Source organism: Bos grunniens, chromosome 14 (assembly GCF_055505025.1).
Source record: "Bos grunniens cultivar Pamir isolate PY7600 chromosome 14, Bosgru_T2T1.0, whole genome shotgun sequence".
Lineage (NCBI taxonomy): Eukaryota > Metazoa > Chordata > Mammalia > Artiodactyla > Bovidae > Bos > Bos grunniens.
In genome coordinates, this window is record NC_141178.1 from 17081409 (window position 1) to 17100533 (window position 19125).

Below are 19125 nucleotides of genomic sequence, written 5' to 3' on the forward strand. Positions count from 1 at the left end.
ATTATATCCCAGGATTTAAAAAGTTTTTTAACTGGAAACTTGTTTCTTTTGACCACCTTCACCCATTTTGTTCACTTACCACCTTTTGCCTCTGGAAACCACCAATCTGTTGTCCTTATGTATATGGAAAAATGATACATTAAAATGAAAAACACTTTTTTGTCATTTGCAGTCTATTTGTGTTTTCGAATCTAAAGTATGTTTCTTCTAGAGAGCATACAGTTGAATCTTACTAGTTTTTAAAAATCCAGTCTGACAGCCTTTGCCTTTTGATTGAAATATTTAATCTATTCTCTCTTTCATGATTGGATTTCTTTCTTCCATTTTGCTATTTTTTGTGTGTCTCAGGTCTTTTTTGTTTCTCTCATAATCCTTTGCTACCTTCTTTATTTTAAGATCAATGGTAACTTAATGCTAATTTGAGATTAATGCTAACTTTATTCCATCAAAATAAAGAAATTTCTCCACTATAGCTTCATTTCTTCTCCCTCGTTTGTGGTGGTATTTCTACATATATTGTATCTCTGTTATAAACCTAATATCATGTTAAGTTGTTTTTTGTAATTGCTGTTTAAAAAAATTTTTTTCTGGCTACTCTGGGTCTTTGTTGCTGCACATGGGCTCTCTCTAGTTACCAGGAATGGAGGCCGTTCCTCGCTGTGGTGCACAGTCCTCTCATCGCAGTGGCCCCTCCTGTGAGAGCACAGGCTCTAGAGGTCTCGCTCGGGCTTCAGTAGTCGCAGCGTGCAGTCTCAGTACTTGTAGCACACAGGCTTAGTTGTTCTGGTCATGTGGGATCTTCCTGACCAGGGATCAGACCCATGTCACCTTCATTGGCAGGCAGATTCTTAACTAGTGTACCACCAGGGAAGCCTAGTAATTGCCTTTTTTTTTTTTTTAAAGGAAGTGACTTGCTGCGTCGAGTCTTCCTTCCTTTTCGCCTGAAGAACTTCTAGTATTCTGTTACAGAGAATTATCTGAAACTTGATTTGGGTATGCCTTCATTTTTGAAGGTTAGTTTTGCTAGATAAAGGATTTTGGATTGAGAGTTAGTTTTCATTTGTTATTTAAATATGTCATGTATCTGCCTTCTTGCCTTTATTGTTTGTAATGAGAAGTTAGCTTTTAACCTACATCCCTTATGATTATACAGTGGAAGTGAGAAATAGACTTAAGGGACTAGATCTGATAGACAGAGTGCCTGATGAACTATGGATGGAAGTTTGTGACATTGTACAGGGGACGGGGATCAAGATCATCTCCAAGAAAAAGAAATGCAAAAAAGCAAAATGGCTGTTTGAGGAGGACTTACAAATAGATGTGAAAAGAAGGGAAGCGAAAAACAAAGGAGAAAAGGAAAGACATACCCATTTGAATGCAGAGTTCCAGAGAATAGCAAGGAGAGATAAGAAAGCTTCCTCAGCAATCAATGCAGAGAAATAGAGGAAAACAATAGATTGGGAAAGACTAGAGATCTCTTCAAGAAAATTAGAGATACCAAGGAAACATTTCATGCAAAGATGGGCTCAGTAAAGGACAGAAATGGTATGGACCTAACAGAAGCAGAAGATATTAAGAAGAGGTGGCAGCAATACACAGAAGAACTGTACAAAAAAGATCTTCATGACCCAGATAATCACAATGGTGTGATCACTCACGTAGAGCTAGACATCCTAGAATGTGAAGTCAAGTGGGCCTTAGGAAGCATCTCTATGAACAAAGCTAGTGGAGCTGATGGAATTCCAGTTGAGCTATTTGAAATCCTGGAAGAGGATGCTGTTAAAGTGCTGCACTCAATATGCCAGCACATTTGGAAAACTTAGCAGTGGCCACAGGACTGGAAAAGATCTGTTTTCATTCCAATCCCAAAGAAAGGCAATGCTAAAGAATGCTCAAACTACCACACAATTGCACTCATCTCACACGCTAGTAAAGTAATGCTCAAAATTCTCCAAGCTGGGCTTCAGCAGTACGTGAACTTTGAACTTCCGGATATTAAAGCTGGTTTTAGAAAAGGCAGAGGAACCAGAGATCAAATTGCCAACATCCGCTGGATCATCGAAAAAGCAAGAGAGTTCCAGGAAAACATCTGTTTCTGCTTTATTGACTATGCCAACGCCTTTGACTGAGTGGATCACAATAAACTGTGGAACATTCTGAAAGAGATGGGAATACTGGACCACCTGACCTGCCTCTTGAGAAACCTATATGCAGGTCAGGAAGCAACAGTTAGAACTGGACATGGAACAACAGACTTGTTCCAAATAGGAAAAGGAGTCCATCAAGGCTGTATCTTGTCACCCTGCTTATTTAACTTCTATGCAGAGTACGTCATGAGAAACACTGGGCTGGAAGAAGCACAAGCTGGAATCAAGATTGCCGGGAGAAATATCAATCACCTCAGATATGCAGATGACACCACCCTTATGGAAGAAAGTGAAGAAGAACTAAAGAGCCTCTTGATGAAAGTGAAAGAAGAGAGTGAAAAAGTTGGCTTAAAGCTCAACATTCAGAAAACTAAGATCATGGCATCTGGTCCCATCACTTCATGGCAAATAGATGGGGAAACAGTGGCTGACTTTATTTTTTGGGGCTCCAGAATCACTGCAGATTTTGATTGTAGCCATGAAATGAAAAGACGCCTACTCCTTGGAAGGAAAGTTACGACCAACCTAGACAGTATATTAAAAAGCAGAGACTTTAGTTTGTCAACAAAGTTCCGTCTAGTCAAGGCTATGGTTTTTCCAGTAGTCGTATGGATGTGAGAGTTGGACTATAAAGAAAGCTGAGTGCGGAAGAATTGATGCTTTTGAACTGTGGTGTTGGAGAAGACTCTTGAGAGTCCCTTGGACTGCAAGGAGATCCAGCCAGTCCATCCTAAAGGAGTTCAGTCCTGGGTGTTCATTGGAAGGACTGATGCTGAAGCTGAAACTCTAATATTTTGGCTACCTGATGCAAAGAACTGACTCATTAGAGAAGACCCTGATGCTGGGAAAAATTGAGGGCAGGAGGAGAAGAGGACGACAGAGGATGAGATGGTTGGATGGCATCACCGACTCAGTGGACATGAGTTTGTGTGAACTCCAGGAGTTGGTGATAGACAGGGAGGCCTAGCGTGCTGCGGTTCATGTGGTCACAAAGAGTTGGACACAACTGAGCGACTTTACTGAGCTGAACTTATGAAGAATTTTCTTATATGTAACATGTTGATTTTCTGTTTCTGCCTTCAAGGTTTTCTTTTTGTTCCAGACTTTCAAAACTTTTGTTTTGATATGTCTTGGTATGAATTTGCTGATTCTTTTCCTGCCAGCTCAAATCTCATGTTGAAGTCTCTCAGTGAATTTTTAAGTTCATTTATTGTACTCCTAAGAAATTTATCTGTTTGGTTGTGTTGGGTCTTAGCTGAGGCAGGTGGAATATTTTGTTGTGGCACAGAGGTTCTGTCATTGTGGTGTGGGGGCTCAGTAGTTATGGTGCATGGGCTTAGTTTCCCGACCAGGGATCGAACCTGAATCCCTTGCATTGAAGGGTAGATTCTTAACCACTGAAACACCAAGGAAGTCCCAATTTCATTTATTGTTCTTTTCAACTCCAGAATTTCCATTTGCTTCTTTTTTGTAATTTCTCATTCTTGATATTTTCTATTCAATGAATCATTGTCATGTAATTCTTTAATTATTTAACATATTTATAATGAACATATTTATAATGTTTTAAGTCCTGCATTTGAGCATCCTCAAAGATAGTCTCTATTAACTACTTTTGTAAACTTTTCATGTTTCACAATGTTTAGTTGAAAACTGGACATTTTGCATAATATATTGTAGCAACTCTGCATTCTAATTTCTTGCCTCTGGGGATATTTGTTGTTGCTGTTGGCTTGTTGTTTAGTGACTTGCCTGGGATAAGTTTGTGGTGTCTGTTTTCCCCTGTAGTATGTGATCTCTGATAACTGTTCTCAGTTTTCTTTTTTCTCTCTCCATTCTTTCTGTTTTTAGGCTTGGATTTCTAGGGATTACCCCTGGATCACTATAACTGAGTCATCTGCAAGTGATTGGCTAGAGGTTGTTAGAACTTTTGAACCAATAAGGCTTCTTCTTCTCTTTGGTATGGGACATACACATGTACTAGATATGCTTTCAAAGGAGTTTACAGATCTGATCCATATGTTTACAAGGCTTCTTGGTCAGCCATGAATGAGTAGATTATTAAGGGTCTTTCCAACGTTGCCCAAGTAAGCACAACCTGGCATATACATACAGCTTTCCAGGTTACCAGGAATAATGGGGTCAGAGCAAGGCCATCCTTGGCTTTCTTGTTCTCTTGATTACTCTGATAATTTTCTGGCTGGTCTGCTGTTCTTTTTCTTGCACCAGCTGGTTCATGACTTCAGGGTAGCCTTCCCTCATTGCCCCTGAAATTTCTGTTTTTTTTAAAAATAACTTTGTCCAGTTTTTTCACTGCTTTTTGGGGAGAGAATTTTCCAGCCTTCTAACTTAGAATTCTTGAAGTCCTGTTTTAAATTTATTTTTATTTTGTGGTAAAAATGGAGATATCATAAAATTTACCATCTTAACCATTTTTAACTGGGCAGTCGTGTTTACTGTATATACATTATTGTTCAGATTTCTAGAACTTTCCATCTTCTAAAACTTAAGCTGTGTACCAACGAAACTGCTGCTGCTGCTAAGTCGCTTCAGTCATGTCCGACTCTGTGTGACCCCATAGACAGCAGCCCACCAGGCTCCCTGTCCCTGGGATTCTCCAGGCAAGAATACTGGAGTGGGTTGCCATTTCCTTCTCCAATGCATGAAAGTGAAAAGTGAAAGCAAAGTTGCTTAGTCGTGTCTGACTCTTAGCAACCCCATGGACCGTAGCCCACCAGGCTCCTCCGTCCATGGGATTTTCCAGGCAAGAGTACTGGAGTGGGGTGCCATTGCCTTCTCCAACCACGAAACTACAGCTTCCCTTTTCTCTCTCCCCCTGGCCACTACTGTTCTACTTCTGTGTCTAAGAATTTGACTACTTTAGGTATCTTTCGTAAGTGAAGTTAGACAATATGTGTCTTTTTGTGACTGGCTTATTTCACTTAGCACCAATGTCCTTGAGGTTCATTCTATGTTGTAGGATGTAACAATTTCCTTTTTTTTTTTTTAAATTTTATTTTATTTTTAAACTTTACATAATTGTATTAGTTTTGCCAAATATCAAAATGAATCCATCACAGGTATACATGTGCTCCCCATCCTGAACCCTCCTCCCTCCTCCCTCCCCCTACCATCCCTCTGGGTCGTCCCAGTGCACTAGCCCCAAGCATCCAGTATTGTGCACTGAACCTGGACTGGCATCTCGTTTCATACATGATATTTTACATGTTTCAATGCCATTCTCCCAAATCTTCCCACCCTCTCCCTCTCCCATAGAGTCCATAAGACTGTTTCATACATCAGTGTCTCTTTTGCTATCTTGTACACAGGGTTATTGTTATCATCTTTCTAAATTCCATATATATGCATTAGTATACTGTATTGGTGTTTTTCCTTCTGGCTTACTTCACTCTGTATAATAGGCTCCAGTTTCATCCACCTCATTAGAACTGATTCAAATGAATTCTTTTTTCATTATATGTATATACCACATTTTCTTTATCCTTATCTTTCAGTGGACATCAGGTTGTAGTAACCTCTTGACTATTGTGAATAATGCTGCAAAAAACATGGTTGTACAAGTATGTTTTCAAGATCCTGCTTTTGGTTTCTTTTTATTGTGTACTCAGAACTGAGACTGCTGGATTATATGGTAATTCTGTTTTTCATTGTTTGAATAATCTCCGTACTATTTTCTGTAGTGGTTGTACCATTTTACCTTTTAAGCAACAGTGCACAAGGGTTACACATTCTTTATATACTTACCACACATTACTTTCTGTGGTGGTGGGTTTTTTTTTTTGTTTGTTTTTGTTCTTGTTTTTTTTTTTGATAGGGGCCCTGCTAACAGATGTGAGATGATATGTCATTATGGTTTTTAATGTAATTGATTTATGGCTGCAGTGGGTCTTCGTTGCTGAATGCTGCTTTCTCTAGTTGAGGCAAGAGAAGTGGCGGCTGCTCTAGTTGCAGTGTGTGGGCTCCTCACTGGGGTGGCTTTTCCTTTTGCAGCACACGAGCTCAGTAGTTGTGGTGCATGGGCTTAGTTTCACTGCAGCATGTGGAGTCTTCTCGGACCAGGGATGAAACTCCTGTCGCCTTCATTGGCAGGCAGATTTTTAACCATTGGACCACCAGGGAAATCTGCCATTGTGGGTTTTTTAAAAAATAATTTCATTTATTTATTTTTGCCTTTGCTGGGTCTTTGTTGCTACTCAGGCTTTTGTCTAGTTGGGTGAGTGGAGGCTACTCTTCAGTAGTGGTGCACGGCCTTCTCATTGCAGTGGCTTTTCTTGTTGCAGAGCACAGGGTTTAGGGCACACGAGCTTCAGTAGTTGTGGCACGTGGGTTTAGTTGCTCCTTGGTCTGTGACATCTTTCTGGACCAGGAATCAAACCTGTGTCTCCTGCATTGGCAGGTAGATTCTTTACCACTGAATCACGTAGGGAAGCCCTGTCATTCTGGTTTTGATTTGTATTTCTCTGATTAATGATGGTGAGCATTTTTTCCTCTTTGTTGGCCTTTTGTCTGTGTTCTTTTGAAAATTGATACTCAAGTCAATTTCCCATTTTAAAAATTTGGTTATTTTTTTGTTGTTGAGTTGCTGTAGTTCATGTCGTCTAGATTTTAAACCCTTCTCAGATAGTTTCTGTTTCTCCCATATGATTGCCTTTCTGTTTTGCTGAGTGTTTTCTTTGCTTTCTGGAGGTTTTTAGGTTTGGTATAGTCCTGTTCATCTATTTTTGCTTTTGGGCCCTGTTACATTCATTTTTAAAGTATCCCTTTTTTTTTTTCTGTGAGGATATTTTGTAATAGTCTTTCTACAATGTGATTTATGAGAGCTATTCAATTCCTTTGTGTGGCCATAGATATTCTGTTTTAGGGATGCATTGTTTTCCTGAGTAATTCCAAGTAAATAAAATATTTTTAAGTTGTACAATATATTTTAAGAATGAAAAAGAATGAAAAGAAAATCATTTCTTTTGGCTACCTTAGGATGACCTACTTGTTTTAACAGTCAACATTTTCTTTTGCCTTTTATAAGGCATAAATGTTCCCATTTGTTTATCACAGCAACTCTGAGATGAGGAAATGGAAATGATCTTGCTTATAGTGAGTTGATTAATAAGTGAACTTCAGTTGGATTACCAGCATGGGCCATGTGATTCAAAATTCCATGTTTTAATATAGAATATTGTCCCTTATGTTAACACTGAATTAGTCATTCAGATAAGATTAGTAGTATTCTGGTGATAACAAGGTCTTGAGTTTGGTTTAGGTGTCTTTTAACTTCTCCTAGGAAAATCCAATTTTGCCCATAGATTGCAAGTTTTGGTAGTCATTGCATGAATATATCATTGTTACACACCTCAGGGGTAGAGATGGAAATGTCATTGAAACATTATCCAGATGAATGTATAACCAATGGAAATGTACTCGTTGCTCGTAAAGGAAGTTAGGTGTAATGTAGTTTCATTAAGAGCAAGGGCTCTGGCATAATAATTTCCAGTTTTGAGTCATGGCTCTCTAAGATGAGTTATTTTTGAAAGTAATTTGACCTTTCTGTGCCTCAGATTTTGGAAATGTCATTGAAACATTATCCAAATGAATGTATAACCAATGGAAGTGTACTTGTTGCTCATAAAGGAAGTTAGATGCAGTGTAGTTTTAAGAACAAGGGCTCCGGCATAATAATATCCAGTTTTGAATCATGTCTCTCTAAGATGAGTTATTTTTGAAAGTTATTTGACCTTTCTGTGCCTCAGATTTTTTTTTTTAATCTATAAAGTGGGTATAATAGTATTTACTTTTTGGGGTTCTTGCTGCTGCTACTGCTGCTAAGTCGCTTCAGTCGTATCCGACTCTGTGCAACCCCATAGATGGCAGCCCACCAGGCTCCCCTGTCCCTGGGATTTTCCAGGCAAGATCACTGGAGTGGGTTGCTGTTTCCTTCTCCAATGCATGAAAGTGAAGAGTGAAAGTCAAGTCGCTCAAGTCGTGTCTGACTCTTCGTGAACCCATGGACTGCAGCCTACCGGGCTCCTCCGTCCATGGGATTTTCCAGGCAAGAGTACTGAAGTGAGTTGCCATTGCTTTCTCTGACAAAGATTAAATATTGCATGCGAGTAAAGTACTTAAAACAGTGCCTGGTATACAGTAAGTGCTCATTAACATGGTATTCATTATAGACACTGATCAAAATATAATCTCTCCCATTGATCAATGCTTAGAGAAATTACTGCATCTTTAAAATTAATGAAATATTGAGAACTGTTAAAAAAATCATGACATTCTGCTAGAATAGTAGAAATATCAATAGATTTTTTGTATTCTGCTCTTTAATAAGCTTGTTGACATAAAAGAGGCTTATACATTTGTAGTAATAGATAGTGTCTTTATATTGATGGCCTTTGAGGAAGACAGTGTCCTAAGTACTTTATGTAAATTAATTGATTTAATCCCCAAACACACTACTATTATCCATTAGATAAAGAAACTGAGATGCAGAGATGTAGTACAAGTTGCCTCTTGTCATTGTGCTGGTAAGTAGCAGGTGTAGGATTAAATCCACTTGTGCTGGTTCCAGATTTATTGGTCTTAACCATTTTGCTGTACTGTCTGTATATGTATGTTTAGCTACATTACTGCTGTGTTGCTAAACCAAGGTGGATACTTCTTGGATGAAGGAACAGCTTAGTATTTATTTTAACTTTCACAAATAGTTACAATAATGTGACTGAAATACAGTTCAAATGCAATTTATTTTTACTTTTTCTTTTTTGGTTTATAACATTTTATCTGAAGGTGAAATGATTTAGTATGAAGTGGTTGTGGTAACCTTTGTGTTTTCATTTCTAATGTTTTTAATAATGGAACAGTTATAAAACATTTAAAATTTATGATCATATAGTTTCTAGGTATAATCTTTAGGTAAAGTTCGAGACTTTTTTTTTTTTCAAAGTTGATCAGTGTTTATTTTGTCAGGTCATTCTCCTTTCTTTAATTCAGTTCCCCTCTTTCATCTTGCCCTAAAATCCTGTTCTGTTATCATTTCCATTTAGCAAAATAAGAAACAGAGGCCTTGACAGGTTAAGTGCCTTATTAAATGTAACTTGCACAATACGTTTTTGTAGCTCATCAGTAACTATAATTTAGCAAGTTATTTGATGCTGCTTTTTGATGAACAGTAATTCCCTGAATTTTTTTTTGTTATATGATTAAATTTATTGCTTTTTATATTTTTTTAAATTGGAGGGTAATTGCTTTATAATGTTGTGTTGGTTTCTGCTGTACAGCAGTGTAACCCAGCTCTAAGTATATATCTGTATCCTCTCCGTCTGGAGTTTCCCTCCCACCCCACTGGATTGTCCCCCTTCCGAGTGCTGCACAGTGGCCCCCCGCCAGCTAGCGGTTTTACAGGTGGTAGTACATGCATGTCAGTGCTACTCTCAGTTCATCCCACCCTCCCTAGAATATTTTTGTGTTGGAAATTTTCTCTTTTCAGAAAGTATTTTGGATATTAGAATGAAAAAAAATATTAAGCTCTTACTAAACTTTATTTAATGTTTTGTGTTTTAAGGAATTGAAATTACCATTCACTTTTTTAAGTGGACATATTCATGAACTGAGGATCCACGTACCATGGACAAAACTGGGTTCAGAACCAGTGGTAATTACCATCAACACAATGGAATGCATTTTGAAACTTAAAGATGGAATACAGGTAAGAAATTATTGAACCTACTTGTTTATGTTAACCAATTAAAATGCTTTATTTTGGGGGGCTGTTCTGGGTCTTCATTGCTGTGAGTCCGCTTTCTTTAGTTGTGGCGAGCTGGGGCTACTCTCTAGTTGTGGGGAGCAGGCTTCTCATTGTGACGGGCTTCTTTTGTTGTGGAGCCCAGGCCCTAGGGTGTGTGGCCTCCAGCAGTTGCAGCTCCTGGGCTCTAGAGCGCAGGCTCAGTAGTTGTGGTGCGTGAGCCTAGTTGCTCAGCTGCCTATGGGATCTTACTGGATCAGAGGTCGAAACTGTGTCTCCTGCATTGGCAGGCAGATTCTTTACCACTGAGCCACCAGAGAAGCCCTGACCAATTTAATAGTTATTAATAATTGTTATTTCTTTAACTTGTAGAATAGGCCAGCTTTTACATAAACAAATCTTAGCTTATACACTTAACTTTTCTGTTTTTGGCTTCGCTGGCTCTCTGTTGCAGGCTCAGCAGTTGTGCCACGTGGGCTTAGTTGTCCTGTGGCATGTAGATCTTAGTTCCCCCATCAGGGATTGAGTATACGTCCCCTGCACTGGAAGGCAGACTCAATCACCAGGGAGGTTCCACCCTTAATTTTTTTTTTTTTTAACATAACTATGAAAGTAACATAATTAATTGCAAAAGAGTTTTCTTAAATTTGGATAAAACATCCTAGCAGTTATTTTCATATTAATCTTACTTAATCTAGTCATAGCTTTAATAGGGATTATGCTTATTGCTTATTACCTATATCTATAAGAAATGGGGCCTGATTGTGTTCAATTTTTAGGTGAAGGTTTTTGAACTTTGAGAGGATCTGTATGATTTTTATTTCCTTACATGACATTTCTAAATGAGATGAAATGTTTTAAAGTTATATTTTGAGAAGATGAAAATATATTGAATTTACCTTCGTACCAAATTTCACTATATCTTTGAAATTTTGTCATTAGAAACTGATATTTTGGACTTATTTCTTCTCTGACCCATGTTACATTTCATTTCAGTGTTTTTTTTTTTTTTTTATTAAGGTATAATACTGATTTTAAGGAGTTTGTATGAAAAATTTTCTAATTTAGGAAGCAAACAGGTTTGGACTGCAGGATGTTGTGATGGATTTTTCCACTTTTATCCTGTATAAAAGCAGTGTCTTAGTCTTTCATTTTTATGACTTATTCCTTAGCCCATATTTAATTTTCAGTTTTAAGGAAGGGTTTCTAGAACCAAGTGAATCGATGAGTATTGTTAAATTTTAATCTCTGTGAAATGAGTTAAGGCTATTTATAAATTGGTAAGATCATTTCCTTCTTGAAGTAGATAACTTTGAGTGCCATATGAACTCACTGGGCTCAAACTTTTTTTAAATCTCTTAATTCTGAACCTTTATTTTCCATTTCAACTTAACTAGTGTAAATTCCTGGAAATGAGTGTGTCACTGCTGTACTCTCATTAAAATCTATTTTGTGAACTTTAAATATTTGAGATATAGATAGTTATGGGCAACAAAATTTTATTTGACAGGCGCTTTACCGTCTGAGCCACCAGGGAAGTCCACATTTATATTTAGTAATACTTAAATGGTTCTTAATCATTATGTTCTTGAAATTTAATTTTTTTAAGAAGTCTGGACTTTGTCATACCACCCATGCAGTGTTCTATATTAAGTGGAAAAAAAAATCCAGACACTTAAGTATTTTTTCAATGGGAAGGTGGAACTTTCAAGGCCAGATGTCCCATAAGAAACACATTTTAAAAGAGGCAAATTACAACTAATTATAGAGGTTTCAGTAGAAGATTTGTAACACATGACTTAGCGTAACCTAGAACTAATATTTGATATTGGACCATGCATATGGCTACTGCAGGAATGATCAGATTTCCTGCTTGTGTGGTATTTGAGACTTGAATTTTGTGGTGTGTACAGCAAAAGGTCAAGTGTCATGAGTGTAAACCACTCTCAAAACAAGTATTTTTTACAGATGTTTAAAATTTTGAGCTTGAAGGGATTTTTGAAAATTGCAGTTGACATTTGGACAAATTATTCAGCAGTGTGCACCCCTGGAGAGTTATGCTTCAGTTTATACTGGTGATTAGAATTAATTTTTTTTTTTTTTTTTGACTGTGCCTTGAAGTATGCAGGATCTTAGTTGCCCAACCAGGGATCGAACCCTGGCCATCTGCAGTGGAAACACAAGACTCTTAACCACTGGACCACCAGGGACATCCCTGGTGTTAATTTTTTAGTGAAATTATTATGGAGGAAACATTTTAAAATAGTTTATTTTCCTATTTTAAGCTTTGATTAGTATAATAGGAAATTAAGTTAAAAAATCATATATGTACTAGTAAAATTGAGTAAGCTCATATTTGACTTATATTATTTCTAATTATTACAAATGCATAATGAAGAAAATACTTCCTAAATAAAATTAACATGGGATAGTAGGTAAAATGAAGGGGCCTTTTAGAGTTACAGATATGAGTCTGCTGAAAATACTATTAATATATGAGAAAGTAATAAAATTTGAAAGAAATCTGAGGTTTATTTAGAAATCATTATAAAAATATTGCTAAATTTCTTGATAAAAAGGCATGTGCAGTTTGTAAAGTTCAATTAAATTCTAACATTTGTTGATTTTATTTTAACCTGTCAGTGCACTGAAAAGCATTGCAAGATATGTAATCTCTGCAAACTACTTAGGAAAAAAGATTTATAATTGTGACTCCAGGGATAGTTATACTGCCTTAACATGTCTCTGATCATTTTTAATTATAGAGTTTTTTTTTGATGTGAAGGTGACTAAGTTGTGTGTTAGGTAAAGTCATCTTGATGTTCACTCTGAATTATTTTAATATATTGATATTTCACTTAGAAAGCATTATTTGTTATTCACGCTGAGAGATAGGTCTGTGTTAGTTATACTCACCTTTAGATCCTGCAGACTTGAAACTGTTTTTATTTTTCTTTTTTGGACTCAAGACACAGAATTTGATTCATGACACATCATCATTAGTGATCCAGGTCTGATTTGTTTTATTTATTTAGCTGTTTTTGTCCACTCTAGTCTAGTCTAAAAAATACGTGTGGAACCAGCATACAGCTCAAGGTTGAAAACCTTACCAGTAATTTACATTGAAAGGCACCCCACTCCAGTACTCTTGCCTGGAAAATCCCATGGGCGGAGGAGCCTGGTGGGCTACACAGTCCGTGGGGTCGAACAGAGTCAGACAGGACTGAGCGACTTCACTTTCACTTTTTACTTTCATGCATTGGAGAAGGAAATGGCAACCCACTCCAGTGTTCTTGCCTGGAGAATCCCAGGGACGGGGGAGCGTGGTGGGCTGCTGTCTATGGGGTCGCACAGAGTCGGACACGACGGAAGTGACTTAGCAGCAGCAGCAGCATATGCTTCTCTTCTTTTGCATATTCTTATTTATCTTCTATGGACCTCATCTGTAAAATACAAGACTTGCTACATAGTTCCTCTATTTGATTGTGTATGCTTTCTCTGTTCATTGTGTTTATAATAAAAAAAACCTCCTTCAATGTAAGGCGAGTAGTCTGTTTTTAAAGTACTTCTTTATTCTGCTCTTTGTGCCACCTAGAAAGTAAAATCTCAAAATCTTTTGACCTGTTAAATGTAACCATTTGCAAGGTGTTTATATAAGTGATACTTGCTATTCCTAAAAGCGAAATTTAAAAAAAAATCTTCTGAACCTAAATCAAACTTTTAAGATACCATTTAAGGCGAGATAAAGAACTAGGATTTGGGTTAATGTATATGCTTTTAAATCCTGGTTAGTGCTTGGAGTTGCAGAGCAATCTTGCCTGTTCTTTTTCCTTGAATGTTTTCATGCAGTAGACATTGGTTATTGGCTTAGATAGTTGCTAAGAGAATAGAGGAGTATCATATCTTGTCCTTGAAGCCTGTGCACTATTAGGCTAGAGGAAGTTTTGGTAAGTCTATTAACAATATTTACATGTCTTTTTTTTTTTTTTTTAACACTCTAATTCTCTTATCTGAAGCTAGTTTAATCTGGTTGACTGCTGCCATGGTTTGAATGTCCTCTCAAAATTCATGTGTTGACATCCTAATCCCTAAAGATAGTGGTATATTAAGAGGTAGGGCTTTCGAAAATCATGACAGTGGAGACCTCATGAATTCAGTTAGTGCTTTTTAAAAGAGGTTTTAGATCGCTACCCCTTCTGCCATATGAGAACACAGTGACAACCAGATAAAGGGCCCTCACCAGACCATGTTGGCACTTTGACCTTAGACTTCTTAGCCTATGAGAAGTATGAGAAATAAATTTCTATTGTTTTTTAGCTACCCAATCAGTGGTGTTCTGTTGCTGCTGCTGTTGCTGTTAAGTCCCTTCAGTCGTGTCGGACTCTGTGTGACCCTATAGACGGCAGCCCACCAGGCTCCCCTGTCCCTGGGATTCTCCAGGCAAGAACACTGGAGTGGGTTGCCATTTCCTTCTCCAATGCATGAAAGTGAAAAGTCAAAGTGAAGTTGCTCAGTTGTGTCCGACTGTTAGCGACCCCATGGACTGCAGCCCACCAGGCTCCTCCGCCCATGGGATTTTCCAGGCAAGAGTACTGGAGTGGGGTGCCATTAACAGCAGCCCAAATGGACTAAAACAACTACCTTTTCAGAAATGAAGGGAAAACAGAATTGCTGACTCAGGTTGTGGAATTTATGGTACTATTACTGATTCCCTCACTTGTGCTGCTATAGGTTAGTGATGGTGGTGATGTTGATAGCAGATAGTATAGTTTAGATTTTGTCTGTAAATTCTTTCTATGAAAAATGAGGCAGAGTTCCCTATAAATGATGGGTAGCATCTTTACTTCCACTGGGGAATCCCTTTATGTTGGGTGTATAAATATTTACAAATGTTACATATTCTTGTTGGATTGACCCCTTATCACTAGGTAAGGCCCTTTTTTCTAATTACTGCCTTTGTTTTAAAGTCTATTTTGTCTGATGAAAGCATAACTACCCCCGCTTGCTTTTTGTTTCTATTTACATGGAATAGCTTTTTCCATCCCTTCACTTTCAGTCTGTGTGTGTCCTTATATTTGAAGTGAATTTCTTGTAGGCAGCATATCGTTAGGTCTTGTTTTTTATCCTTTCAACACTATTTCTTGTGATTGGAGAATTTAGTCCATTTACATTTGAATGCCATTTTGTTAGTTTTTTTCTGGCTGTTTTGTAGTTTTTCCTTTTTTTCTTCCTCTTCATTTGTGATTTGAATACTTCCTTTCAGTTCGTTCCCTGGTGGCTCAGATGGTAAAGCGTCTGTTGACAATGCAGGAGACCTGGGTTCCATCCCTGGATCGGGAAGATCCCCTGAAGAAGGAAATGGCAATCCACTCCAGTACTATTGCCTGGAAAATCCCATGGACAGAGGAGCCTGATAGGCTACAGTCCATGGGGTCGAAAAGAGTTGGACACGACTGAGCGACTTCACTTTCCTTTTCCTTTCATTTTTTCTTTATCTGCTGTAGGTTTTTGCTTTGTGGTTACCATGAGTCTTGTGTATAACAGCATATGTTTATAGCAACCTGTTTTAAGTTGGTAACATGTGTTTGAATACATTCTAAAAGCACTACCTTTTACCTACCCTCATGTTAATGTTTTTGATGTCACGTTTTACATCTTTTTATCTTGTGTATCCCTCAACTTAATTATTCTAGTTATAGTGATCTTTTTACTACTTTTGTCTTTTAACCTTCATACATTACAGCTTTATAGGTAATTAATCCACTACATTTACTGTATTTGTACTATACTATATTTGTACTGTATTTACCTTTACCAGTGAGATTTATACTTTCATGTGTATTTTTTAATTTAATTATTTTTATTTGAACTATAACTTGCAGTGTTAGTTTCAGATGGACAACATAGTGATTCAGTATTTTTGTATGTTACAGAAAGATCACAGGATGAGTCTCAACTGTCTGTCACCATACAAAGTTTTTACAATATTACTGATTATATACCCTATGCTGTACATTATATCCCCTTGATTTATTTTATAACTAGAAATCTATACCTCTTTATCTATCTTACCTTCTTTCCCCCAAATCCCACCCCTCTGGCAATCATCTGTTTGTTCTTTGTATTTATGCATCTGTTTCAATTTTATTATATTTGTTAATTTGTTGTGTTTTTGGATTCCACATGTAAGTGAAATCATATGGTGTTTATCTTTCTCTGATTTATTTCATTTAGCATAATGCCTTCTAGGTCTGTCTGTGTTGGCATTTGGCAAGATTTCTTTTTTTTTTATGGCTGAGTAATATTTCATTGTGTGTGTATATATGTATGTATATACTACATTTTCTATATCCATTCATTTTTTTGATGGACACTTAGGTTTCTTCCCTATCTTGGCCATTGGAAATAATGTTACAGTGAACACAGGGGTGCATATATTGTTTCAAATTAGTGTTTTGTTTTCTTTGGGAAACTATTCTTCTTTGGAAGAGTGGACTTGCTGGATCATATGGTAGTTTAATTTTTTGAGGAACCTCCTTTTTGTTTTCTGTGATGGGTGTATCAGCTAATATTCACAACAGTCCTTAAAGGTTCTCTTTTCTGCACATCCTCACTGACTCTTGTTACTTGTTGTCTTTTTGATCATAACCATTCTGACAGGTGTGAGGCGATATCTCATTGTGGATTTGCTAATTTCATTCCCCTGATAATTAGTGATGTGAAGCATTTCTTCATGTGTCTATTGGCAATCTTTATATCTTCTTTGAAAAATTTTCCAGGTTCTCTGCCTATTTTTTTTAATTGGGTTGTTTGTTGTTTTTGATGTTAAGTTGTATAAATTCTTTGTATATCTTGAGTATTAACCTTTATTGGTTATGTTGTTTGCGCATATCTTCAGTTCGTTTGGCTGCCTTTTCTTTTTTTTTTTTGCATTTATCACGTGTCATTTTGTGAAACTGCCACCACCGTGATTGAGATACAAAAGTATATCATCACAACAAAGCTTCCTTGTGCTGCCTCATTTTTACTGTACTATCATTTTCCCTACCTGTTGATCCCTAGCAACCACTAACCTTTCCTCATTTTGTGTAATTTTATTTCAAGAATAACAAATATAAATGGAATCATAGTATGTAATATTCTGAGTGTAGATTTTTTCACTTAATATAAATCCCTTAAAGTTCAAAACTAAGTTGCTGTGTATCAATGGCTTGCTCCTTTTTATTGCTGAGCAATATTCTGTATGGATATACCACAGATTTACCGTTTATCCATTGAACAACGGTTTGGTACTCTCTAGTTTTTGTTATTAGAGATAAAGCTACTGTGAACATTTGTGTACAAATTTCTATGCCTACATAAGTTTTTATTTTTCTGGGATAGATGCCCAAGTATGCTATTGCTGGGTCCTATAGTAATTTCATTTTTATTTTTAAAAATAATTGTTTAAACTGATTCCCAGTGTGACTATACCCGCTGTTCATTCCTGTGACCAGTGTATAAGTGATCCAGTTTTTCTGTATCCTCGCTAGCATTTGTTATTATCACTGTTTTTAATTTTAGTCATTCTGATAAGTATGTAGTAACGATTTATTGTGTTTTAAAAAGTTTTTTTATTTTTGGCTGCACTGGGTCTTCATTGCCACATGAGGGCTTTCTCTAGTTGTGGTGAGCAGGGGCTAAGCCTTCTCATTGCAGTGGCTGCTTTTGTCACATCACACAGCACAGGCTCTAGGGCATGCAGGCTTCAGTGGTTGTGACAAATGGGACTGGTAGGGATTGGTAGTAGTGGTGCATGGGCTTAGTTGCCCTGAGGCATGTGGGATCTTCCCGGACCAGGGATTCAACTTCTGTCCCCTGCATTGACAGGCAGATTCTTAATCACTGGACAACAGGGAAGTCCCTCATTGTGGTTTTAATTGGTATTTTTTATATGGATAATGATGTTGAACACCTTATCATATGTTTATTTGCCATATATATTAGTGAAATATTTGTTCTTGTCTTATGCTTATTTTTTAATTTATTTTCTCAGTGTTTTGAGAGTTCTTTATATATTCTAGATATAAGATTTGTCTGTGTCAGATATGTGATTTGCAAATAGTTTCTCTCAGTAATTTGTCTCTTCATGCTTTTAACAAGGTCTTTTGCAGAGTGAAAAGTTTAGGTTTTGATTAGGTCCAATTTATTAATTTTTCCTTTTATGCACTTTGGTTTCAATGTCAGATCTAAGAGTTCTTTCCCTAGCCCAATATCTTAAAGTTCTTATGTGGTTTTTCCTAGAAATTTTATAGTTTTACTTTTAAATCTGTGATCCATTTTGAGTTAATTTTAATATAAAGTATGAAGTTTAGTTTGACATTCATCTTTTTGCCTGTGGATATTCACTGGTTTCAGTACCATGTGTGAAAAGATTGCACCTCCTCCATTGATTGTTTTTACCATTTTGTCAAAAATCAGTTGGGTGTATTTGAGTCTGTTTCTAGGTTTCCTACACTGTCTGTATGATTAATACATCTATTCCTATGTCAGTAACATACTGTCTTGATTATTATAGGGTTAGCATTAGTAAGAGTGAGTCCTCCTACTGTTGTTGTTGTTCAGTTGCTAAGTTGTGTCTGACTCTTTGTGACCCTATGGACTGAAGCATGGCAGGCTTCTCTGTCCTTCACTATCTCCCAGAGTTTGCTCAGATTCATGTCCATTGAGTCACTGATGCTATCTAACCTCTGCTGTCCCCTTCTCCTTTTGTCTGCAATCTTTCCCAGGATCAGGGTCTTTTCCAGAGAGTCGGTTCTTTGCATCAGATGGCCAAAGTATTGAGGCTTCAGCCTTTGGCATCAGTCCTTCCAATGAATACTTAGGGTTGATTTCCTTTAGGATTGACTGGTTTGATCTTGCAGTCCAGTGGACTCTCAAGAGTCTTCTCCAGCACCGTAATTCAAAAGCATCAATTCTTTGGTGTTTAGCCTTCTTTATGGTCCACCTCTCACATCGGTACATGACTACTGCTGCTGCTAAGTCGCTTCAGTTGTGTCCGACTCTATGTGACCCCACAGAGGGCAGCCCACAAGGCTCCCCCATCCCTGGGATTCTCCAGGCAAGAATACTGGACCGGGTTGCCATTTCCTTCTCCAATGCATGAAAGTGAAAAGTGAAAGTGAAGTCACTTAGTTGTGTCCGACTCCTAGCGACCCCATGGACTGCAGCCTTCCAGGC

At 37.3% G+C, this 19125-nt stretch overlaps 1 protein-coding gene across 24 annotated transcripts in view; it reads left to right on the forward strand.

The window, feature by feature from the left end:
- Window positions 1-19125, forward strand: part of VPS13B (vacuolar protein sorting 13 homolog B) — an 805974-nt gene that overhangs the window by 10109 nt on the left and 776740 nt on the right. For 19 of the 24 annotated variants that reach the window (XM_086336078.1, XM_086336091.1, XM_086336075.1 and 16 more), the window contains exon 3: window positions 9727-9870. The exons of the other annotated variants lie outside the window; for them this stretch is intronic. In XM_086336078.1, the coding sequence (XP_086192204.1) occupies window positions 9727-9870 (144 nt within the window). The remainder of the gene's footprint in view (window positions 1-9726; window positions 9871-19125) is intronic. 24 annotated transcript variants of the gene reach the window in all.